The 11,232-nt window shown below is 30.4% G+C and overlaps 1 protein-coding gene across 1 annotated transcript; it reads right to left on the reverse strand.

Moving 5' to 3' along the window:
* Nucleotides 1-91: 91 nt before the first annotated feature.
* On the reverse strand, nt 92-1,913 carry LOC105804818 (protein FANTASTIC FOUR 4). Its single transcript, XM_012637596.2, has one exon. The coding sequence runs from the start codon at nt 1,619-1,621 to the stop codon at nt 602-604; it is 1,020 nt and encodes a 339-aa protein (XP_012493050.1). The 5' UTR covers nt 1,622-1,913; the 3' UTR covers nt 92-601.
* Nucleotides 1,914-11,232: the final 9,319 nt, after the last annotated feature.

Here is an 11,232-nt window from a genome sequence, read left to right on the forward strand (position 1 = left end):
TTGAGGAAATTAAGTGCGTCTCGATGAACTGTGCCCAACTCAATTCAACTAAGTTCTCCCTAAAGGGGATAAATAGGGTGGAAGTCATTGATGCACCAAACACATTTGTTGCCACTTTTATTGCCATACTTCAAACTGTACAACACATAATAAGCTTATTTTAATATATATATATATATGTACACATAAATTTGTACCCATGGTTACATGAGTACACATTCACTATAAATAGATATCAGTTTAAGCAAAAAAGGATTTGGGTACTTTTGGTATTCAACAATTTTCTTAGAAAAATAAAAGGTAAAAGTTCCAGAATTTTTTTAATTCTAGAAATGAAAGAAAATAAAGTGTCAAATTATTATCATTATCATTATTATTTACTCAGTGCTGACGCCTGGAGATTACCCATCCGTCACCTCCTAATTTCGTCGAGACACATATTCCTTCTTCTGTCTCTGCTAAACACTAACCCAACGTACTATGAAACATCGATCTTCCTCAACTAAACACCTTAACACACAACATTTATCAAGCTCGTCTTTTTTATTCTTTATTTTCACCTTTAACCATTTTCTAACAGTAATCCCATCTCTTTGGTTATTTACCTTATGGACACACATGGCTGCCTCCACACATGCAAGCTATGATGGTCATTCATATGATGATGTTGGCGGTGATGATAATCATTATGAAGATGGCTCACAACCATCTCATGACATCTTCTCGAACCTTTTCCATTCACCCTATACTTCCATACTTCTTCAACCTTCATCTCTTCTTCTTCTTCTTCTTGCAAATCAAGTACTTCCTGTTCTTGTTCTTCTTGATTTATCTCTTCATTTTCTTCTTCTTCTTCTTCCTCTTCTTGGTTGATATTAGAGCAAACATCACTGCTAACAAGATGCAATCTCAAGCGACCATTTTGCCTGACAGAACGTAAAATCTCTGGCCTTTGTATTTTAACTTCAGTTAACTCCAACCTCCCATTTTCCCTTACAGGCTTTAGGTAAAAACAAGGCTGACCGTTTTGGTTCAATGAAGATAGTGGTGGTGGAAACTTCATATGCCTCCTCCCTTCCCTCCTTTTCCTAATCCTCCACCTATTATTATCCCTAATTTCATCTTCACAAAGCTTCACATGTTTATAACCATTAGTCCTATCATCAACAGCACCATCATCTCTTTCATAACAACTCTCAAACCCTAAGCTCTCTGTACATGACATAAGTCCATCAATCCCAGCTCCACCACCCATATCATCTATAAATCCTATGCCACCAGGGTCTTTCTTTTTTGGTGGTGATGTTGATGGCATTGAAATAGTTTTAGTATTGTGCAAGTGTAATAAGGATGACTCAATAACATCGGGATTGGATTCATTGGCACTGATCAACCCTAACCCACATTTGGAAACAGGAGAAGGAGAAACCATATTTGTATTTGATAAACCTAGAAAAGAGAGGACAATTTTCTTACAAAAGTAGTACTTGTTCAACATGAATTGTGAATAACAATAATAACAATAAAAGTAACAATAAGGCATGATGAGTTTCAATGCTAAAAGAAAGAGGGAGAAATAGATGAGAGAGGGAAGAAGGAGATGGGAGGAACAAAGGGTCATATGAAAAATTACTGGAAAAATAGATTGGGGTGGTGGTGTTGTTTATTGATGAGAAATGATGTGATAATGAAAATGAAAAGTGAAGAAGAGAGAGGAGGAGATGAGGGTATTAATAAAAAGAAAATAACATCCTCACGCCAAAGATAGATAGGGAAAGAGAAAAACAAAAAAAGGAAAGGGGGAGGGAGGGTGTGGGTATGGGTATGGTGAATTGTGAGCGGTAGTGTGATGGAGTAAACGGTGCCGGGTCTCACGAATCTTGCCCTTCCCCTTCTTCACTAACCTCTAACCATATTTTCTTTTATTTATTTCATTTCCTCTTTATATATATAAAACTAAATTGCATCATCTTTTTCTTCTTTTTAGAGAGAAAAAATGGGCTTATGTAGTTTTAAATTTTCACCCCATAGTTTTTCATATAATTTGTGGTATATATTTGTATTGGCAAAGTTGCCAAGTGTTAGACTTAACAATGCATGCATTTCATTTTGTCAGATATCCTACATTAACTATTCTTCGATTTTACCTTAAAACTATGTTAAAGGATAAACCAGCTTGTAAGAATGCAATGTATGGCCATGTTTTTCTTCCACATGGAAAACATGTCACTCCACATGTCCTTATAAAAAAATTGAGATTTTTTTTATACATTTAAAAATTCTAATTAAAATAAAATTTCAAAATCCAAAACCTTATCCTTTTTGTTGTTCTTTTAAAATTTTATTTATTAATATATACTAAAAATCTTTTTATTTTCTCTCTTATTCATCCCATCCTATTCTACTCCAACTTTTTGTAAAATTCAAACATTCAAGGAAAGATTACACTCTCGATTTTTCAAGTATGTTGTCATCCACCTCTTAGTCTCATTTTTGTCACTTGACTCTTATTGGGACTCAATCCCTCCCTTGTTGCACTAGTCTTGGTTATTTTTGGTATAGTTGTTTGGGTTCTTGTGTAAGTATTCTTTCACTTGATTAATTCCATCATATTATAAAAATAACTTACCTTTGTTCTTTTTGGATATTCTACAAACACACGTAATTTTGTTCGTGAGTCAAACATTTTAATTTATTAGGCACATTATTCAGCATATAGCACATGGTTTGCAGCGCATATCCCAAACATATATTGAAAGTTGCAAATAATTTAACATTGAATGAACCATGTTTAGCAAGATTTTATTCCTTCTATCAGTAGCCCTATTTTGTTTATGGAGATTAGGCATAGTTAATTGAGAAAGAATTTCATTCTATCTTAAAAACTCGTTAGATAAATATTCTCATCTTATTCAGATTGGAGTGCTTTAATGAATAAATTTAATTGTTTTTCTACCTTTACACAAAACTCTTGAAGTTTATCAAAAACTTTGTTCTTGCGGTGTATTAGATAAACATATTCATATATGTTATGAAAGTTATGTAATATTCATAACTTCCTCACGTACTAATAGTAGTTAAAACTATCAAAATAAATATATACTTCTCTTAGTGCTTCAACTGTAATAATGTACCCATCCTCAGTCTAGCTAGAGGTTCTTATCATGTAGACTTCTCATTTCCCTAACCCTTGCAAAGAAACAAAAACATGGTTAGTGGTTGCAGAACCAATAACTTAATTGTCTTTTGACTCTTCCACTAAACAAGTTTCAATAATAAAGAATTATTACCTTTCTTCCCTTTCCAGACTAGGTAGTTTACGTACCTTTTACAATAAGCTCTAAAGTGCCATTTCTTACTGCAAAATCAACATTTGGATTTGTGTTTCTTGCCGCTCAGAATGAGTTAGTTTCGTTTCCATCCCTTGTAACTATTTTCGTTCAATTTGTTTTTAGTAAGAGCGGGTGCCTTTTCAAGCTGACACATAAAATTGACACAAATTAATTATCTTTGCATGAAACAAATATTCCATCTAATTTAACAACTTCAAAGCATATTAAATGATGCATGCTTCTTACTTTAAAACCTTTAAAACATATGTAGTTCGTTGCAATGATAATTTTCACACCTATTAAATTATGTTACCGTTGGGGAATCATTATCAACTAGTAAGAGCATGAAATTCTATTCAGTTAATATGTGAATCTAAAATTATAAGAATACATACATATTAACAATTGTTTCAATTTTATCACTAATTAAAATAGTCTTGAGTGTACAGCCATTAGATCAACATCCATCATCATATGTTCTATTTGAGTCATTGTGGGACAACCTCTCATAGAATCATACATGAATACTTGTCCTTTTAAAGGAAATCTCACCTAATGAGCCCATATGATAAGACTTATCGTAGGGTCCAATCAAGGTAAAACTGACTCGAAGTGTTTTCATGCTATCACCTAAAGACTATTAATAAAGGCCATGTGTAACACCTCAATACCCGACCCAATTGCCAGATTCGAGTTATGATGTGTCACATTTGTTACCGGAGCAATTATGAGCAACTTTACTCAATTTATACTATTAAATGAGCAAATTCAGCTCATTCATGCATACCATATAAAATACCACAATTTTTAGGTCTCATTTAAGCTTACAAAAGCTCTAAAACTAACCTAAGGTCACAATAGGACCAAATTGTAAGGATTTCAAAATATAGAGTTAATGTCGTGACATCAAGGGATTCCTCATCGTAGTGCAACATACTAAGTAGGTCTCGTCGCAGTGACCAAAGCCGGCGTCGCGCCATGACATGACAACTTGATCTTATTGTGATAACAGATATTCGACATCGCGACATAACATACCGACTTCAAATGATCAAGTTTTGGTACTTTTTTGCAAAAACCTAAAATTTTATAATTTCAATTATATGATCAACCAATTCTATATCTCAAACAAATTAATATTGCCTAAATGTACCATTTATCCAACTCAAATAATTAATCAAATTCAACATTTCTTCAAGTTCTTCATTGAACAAAGTTTCATTTATATACATTTGCAATTAACACTTAACCAAATAGACCATTCATGTATCACAAAATATGCCTAACCCAAAAATTATGACATTTATAACTTATATAAATAACATATGGCCAAACTGAACTATGAAATTCTGACTCAACCTAGGTACATGTTGTATAACCAACAAAAGCAACTATACAAACATGGTTGAGTCTAGGCTCCTCGTCTAGATCTTGAATTTGATGCTCGAAATCTCGATACAAACCTAACCTATGTACGAAAAACAAAATTGTACGTTGAGCGATAGAACTTAGTGGTATCTCTATTATTCAAACAATTTAATACGAATTTCGAATCAAATGAAAGCAATCAATTTTCAATTCAATACCAACTAATTCACATATAAATCATGTCAATCTTCAATACTTATAACACTATACATATGCTACAGGATACATTATTTATGCCAAAAGAACCAACTAAACATACTACCTCAATTAACAACTAATTAACATGTCATACCAATGTACTTAACATCCACATTACTTTTTACCCTATTACATTAAAAAAAGTCCATATATCATTCCCGAATTGAAATCAAATCTACCATTATCATTTCGTTTCGGTCTTCAGGCTTGTTTGACTGGTTCGCATGATCTTTCACATGCAATCGATAATTATATATCTTAAGTACGTACATGTAGTACAATTTCATAATGTCGAATTCGTTTTCAAATATCAATAAAAAAAATCTTAAATTTATTTTCCCTATTAACATGATTCGGACTCGAACGGATACACGGATCCTAACCAACACATCAATTTGGAACCATGTGCCTCATCGGAACGTCCGAAGTAAATAGATTGTGTCCAACGCTCATTGATATAACCGAAATAAAATTTGTGCTTTGCACTCATTAAAACGTTAGAAGAAAAATCTGTCCAACGCTCATTGATATATAACCAAAGTCACTCGTACTCAATTTATCCTATGGCATGCCAACTATATCCGACTCTACCCGGATAGTTAATAGGGTAACATATTATTAAATTCATCATATAACACAATTTACATTTCATCATCTCAAATTCACAATCCAGTTCATCAATTTATCACATAACATATCCTATTCCATTTTAATTCAAAGTCAATTTCATATTTTCATTAATTTATATACTTTTTTATTCTATTTAGTCCTCTATTTAGATAACCAATCACAGTTACAACAATTCAATTCAAATAATAACTTTCATCTTACCTCAATACCATACTATGCAAAATAGTATAGATATGTAACAATTTTAGTGATTTGAATCATAGAAATACAAACCGAAGATTTGAGTTACTTGTTGTCGGCTCTCGCATTTCCTTTCCCTCTTGACAACTTTGCGTTGTCTTTAGCTACAAATAATAATCCAACAATACACAATATCAAATTCCAGCTCAAATCACATTCAATTAAAACTTACACATATTTAGTCAATTTATTCAATTTAGTCCTTAAAATTGAGACAAACATAACTTTCGATTTAGACCTTCGGATTAAAATCTAATTTCACATATATTCAGTTGGGACCTTTTGCTTTCTATTATTACCAAATTTCATAAAAAATTTGATTTTATTCAATTTGGTCCCTAATGTACAAATCTATCAATGAAACTTTACAATTTAGTCCTTTTCTTAAATTAAGCTTAATTTCTATCAATTAAACACCTAAATCTTTCAATTCTCAATAATGGAATCTCGTAAAAACTTCACCAATTGATCAAATTGATATTTGGGTTAGCTTAATCAAGCTTTCAAGATAAAAAACTATAAAAAAAATGGCTAGAGACTTACTTGAATTTAAGGGCCAAAAGCTCAAAACTTAAAAATGGCGTTAAGCTTCTTATTCTTTCTTAGCAATCTATTGGAGGAGATGAACTAATCTCTCCTTCGACCAAAAATGTTCTTTTATAGTTGGATTAACATTAAATTAAATTAAATTAATCATATTCTAATTCTAATTAATCTTATTTTACTTAATTAAGCCAATGTCATCATACCATCCACTAATCTTATTTTAATATGCTCTAATTGCTATTTTGTACCTTTGGTTAATTGTTATTTTAGTCCCCAATCCATTTAATAATTAAAAATCCATTGTGATTGAATTTTATAATTTAGTCCTTGGGCCTACACCATAAAATTTGAATTCTAAGAACTTAGGGATTTTAACTTCCCTTTATGCTCATAACCTGATTTCATTTTTGAAATCTAAATTTTCCATAATGTCTAGCACTTCAATCATATGAAAAACCTAAATTTTTGCATCAAATGGAATCTGAATATTAGATCAAATATATTTTGACTAAAACACAAGGATTCTTTAGAGAAGGTTTCTGATTTGTGTTCTCCTTGGTCTAAGGTCTCCATTTTGATTTTTGTTTCAAGATTTTTATTATGTTTCTAGCTTATAAGGTTTTTAAACAAAATAGAATTAAAAATAATCCACGTGAATATAATAGTGCACAACCTAACTACATACTCCAAAATAACCTAAATACAACCATTCTAATTCTAGGAACCATAACATTGGCAAAGTTATATAATTAAAAATTATATAATGTAACATCCAATCACATATACATTATCAACATTAATAAGATTAATAATGTCACTCTCTACTATTTTAGTTAAACACAAAATTAGGGAGAATCAAATTGATCATCAATTTATAATATTAGACATAGTGTGGCAAAACTCGATGCTAATTATTGGAATATCATTTAGAAAATTTCATATTTTGCATACTACAATTTCAAAAACAATTTAAATTGGATATTGTTCCTGATATATAAATTAATAAATCTGATCAAATAACCGTGTTTTGAGGCATAGGGAGATCGGTGCAAAACACAAAGGGCCTTGGAAACTAAGTCTAATACCTTCAAGATTTTAACCAATTGATCCTTTTTTTCATTCTCAATTTTTCGGATGCTTAGGGAGTGAGCTCTAACTTAAATAACTAAAGATAAGGCAAAAACCTAAGACTCGTAAGGAAAGTCAATGTTGAAAGCCTTTATGTGATCCCAAAATTAAAATTAAACTTCTAGATCCAAATTATAATTGTTGGATGATTGCAATTATAATTACTCCTAATCTTGAATCCAAACTCGAGAAAAATATAATCTATTTCAGTACAAAAAGATTTACTCAAATAAGTTTTCACTAGATTTTCGTGAAATTTTTCCTAGTATTTATGTTGTATGTAAGTTTCGGCCAACAGGACAATTTATAATGAAAGAAAATGCAAGAGTTTAATTCTCATTTGAAGTTCTTGATTGGTTAAACTGAAGGAATTTTAGTCCAAGTATGACTTCAAAAAATCATGAAGTCGGTGACATACCCAAAGGAGATGCTCCCTAAACTGCGACACATAGGCCCATTAAGTCCAATCCAATTTTTTGAGCTAACCTCTCTTGATTTAAACTAAAAATCAAGCTCATATATTTAATTAACTAAATTATTAAATATTCCTTCAAAAACTAATTATTAAACATAATTAATGAGTTTATTTTAGTTCTAATTAAATAATTTACACAACCTAATTCTAATTCTATTAAAATCATGACGATTTCACTGTATTAGAATTATGTGCAAACTTAAAGAATTACCTAAGTAGAATTAAACTACGATGACTACAATAATTTAGTTTTTTACTTTGGACTCAGTATGTAAATTATTCATCCAATTAAAAATAATCCAAAGAAATTAAATTAACCCTAAGTCATCTTTTGCCTTCACGAGAAAATACATTTACTGCATGTGGTAATTCATGCAATTTATTTCTCATTAATCGTTTTTATCCATTCAATCAAAGTTCTTATTATGCAATCCATTTAGAGTTATAGTGGGCTAGCAGAGGGATCGATTCGACATAGGGGTGAGCAAAACTCGATTCGATTCGAAAAAATCGAAAAAAAAATTCAAATTTCGAGTTAAACGAATCGAGTTATTCGAATCAACTCGAATTTTTTTTTCGAATTTCGAGTTCGAATCGAGTTGTGTTTTCGAATTCAAATAACTCGAATAATTCAAATAATTCGAATATCAAACTATAATATTTTTACATTTTTACCCTAAACTCCCAAACCTTTTTACTTTTCCCTCAAAACTTTTACTCCTTCCCACTTTTCCCCCAAAACTTTTACTCCCCTCCCCTCCCAACCCCCCAATCTACCCAAAATCCATTTCCCACCAAAATTTTACTCTCCCATTTACTTTTCCTCAAAATTTTACTCCCCAAAACCCTCAAAACCTTTTATTTTCCCCCACAATTTTTACTTCCTCCCACTTTTCCCCTAAAACATTTATTCACTTCCCATCCCACCTCCCCCCTCCCATCTACCCCAAACCCTCCCCCCTCCAATTTTTTTTAAATATTTTCCCTTCAAAATTTTACTCCCCCCTATTTACTTTCCTCAAACTTTTATTCCCCAAAACTTTTACTTTCCCCTAAACTTTTACTTCTCACCTTTACTCTCAAATAAAAATCAAAATTATTCAAAAAAATCACTAAACATAAATAGTAATACTTTTATTTATATCTAATATTTATATAATTAAATTAAATTTCACATTTTATATTATTTATATTATTGAATTGTTTAGTCATATTGAATATTTATATTAAAATTGAATTATTAATTATTCCATAAAATATTCGTGTTAAAATTTTATATTGGTATCAATTTTACATTTTATTTTAAAATAACTTTTATTAAAAAATCATATTTTTACATTTAATATATTATTTAATTCCAAAATACATAGTGACAAGAATCTAAAGATAATTGAAACAACTAAGCAAGCAAAGAAGCTAACCAGTATATAAAAAAATTAATAAATAAATTATGAGGTGATGAAAGTTAATAAAAAATTTGATTAAGGTAGTCAAATTTTATTACGATGGGTGACAATGGTTATAAGGACCTAAAATTATTTTTTAAAAATTAACTCGAACAAATATATTCGATTCGATTCGATTCGAATTCCATCTCACTCGACTCGATTCGAGAAAACTTCAAATAAAGTTAGGATGTGAAAATGAGATTCGAAAACTCGATTAACTCGAAAATTTTTGATTCGATTCGATTCGATTCGATTCGATTCGATTCGATTCGATCGAATGCTCACCCCTAATTGGACATATATAGGGTTAAATAATTTGCAATTAAGTTTTAATTCTTCGTCTATTGATTACAAAGTTATTTTTTCATGGAGTTAATCCATTAAAAATATCATGACTGGACTTCATATTATATATCTTGACAAAAGCTACTTAATTAAACTTTTATCCAATAAACTTGTCATATATGTATTATCTTCATAGGATATTCATGATCCGTTTAGGTTAAATCTACTTAATTAAAATTTTATCCAATGAACTTATTATATGTGTGTTACCCTCATAGGATATTCATGGTCCCTTTAGGTTAAATATAACCTGATTCATTTTTTATCTCACGGTCACTATTGTATCTACTACGATGAAGTTGATCATTACTTATACTAGTAATGATAAATCATTTCTCTCAGACAAATGACATGTGACCATATTTTATTTTCATCATTTATACAATTCCAATGAGAGGATATCATTTACTCTTTTTAATTGATCTATGATTCCACTATTGTGGGTGAAGCCATGCCATGCATAAGTCACGTGACCAACATACCAACTTTCGGCCAACTACCTTGAGAGCATAGGTTTTCATTACATCAAAAAAGATTAGTTATACATGTATGATCATTTACTTACTCAAAATTTAGGTAAGTCACAACATGAACGTCATTGTGAATAAATCCATAGACAGATCTAGGATAAATTAATCTTAGGTCTTCTTCGATGTATTGTAGTCAATCCAGCTTCGATAGTTAAGATAAGCATTCTCCTCAATTGGACTTATAGATGACATAATATTCTTAACATGAACCATTTGCTCAATTGGATTTCATGGAATACGAAAAATTTAGATTACTTAGTAATAGAAGTTATTTTCTCGCATTATAATTCGACCAAATGCAACTCAATATTAGTTAAATAGTAGGTAACAACAAGCCAATATTTTCTTATCCATTTTGCTTTACATGCAAAAATCATTAATGACCATCATCTAATAAATATTAAATAAACATGTGTCGGTTTTATTTATTCAACAAATTTGAAAAATTACAAGTAGACAATGACAAAATTAACTACACTCGGGCACAAATCCTAATAGATTTAAACTATTATTAATATATGAGATATTCTATGTAATTGTGGATTCACATATTAATTGGATGGACTTTCATGTTCTTAGTATTTGTTTTGTGATTGCCCACAATGACATAAAGTAATAGCTATGAGAATTATCATAGAAATGGTAACATATTTTTAAAGGTTTTAATGTAATAAGCATGCATCATATACATGTTTAAAATTTGCGAAAGAATTAAAGGATATTTTATTATTACATAGAAAATTTATTTGTGCTTATTTTATTTTTCAAATTGAAATTGAACCAACACCTATATAGTCAATATTCTCACTGAAAACAAATTAACTGAAAATAAATTGGAAACAAACTTGCACATTCTTCTGAGCGGTGAGAAAATTAAGTTTCTATTTGACGAATCATACGCATCGAAATCATGTTATGAGGCACAAGCTCAT

This window comes from Gossypium raimondii, chromosome 11, assembly GCF_025698545.1.
Source record: "Gossypium raimondii isolate GPD5lz chromosome 11, ASM2569854v1, whole genome shotgun sequence".
In the NCBI taxonomy this organism is placed as follows: Eukaryota; Viridiplantae; Streptophyta; class Magnoliopsida; order Malvales; family Malvaceae; genus Gossypium; species Gossypium raimondii.

Coding starts and splice junctions, on each gene's coding strand:
- LOC105804818 (XM_012637596.2), bottom strand. CDS start 1,621: ATGACCCTTTGTTCCTCCCATCTCCTTCTTCCCTCTCTCATCTATTTC.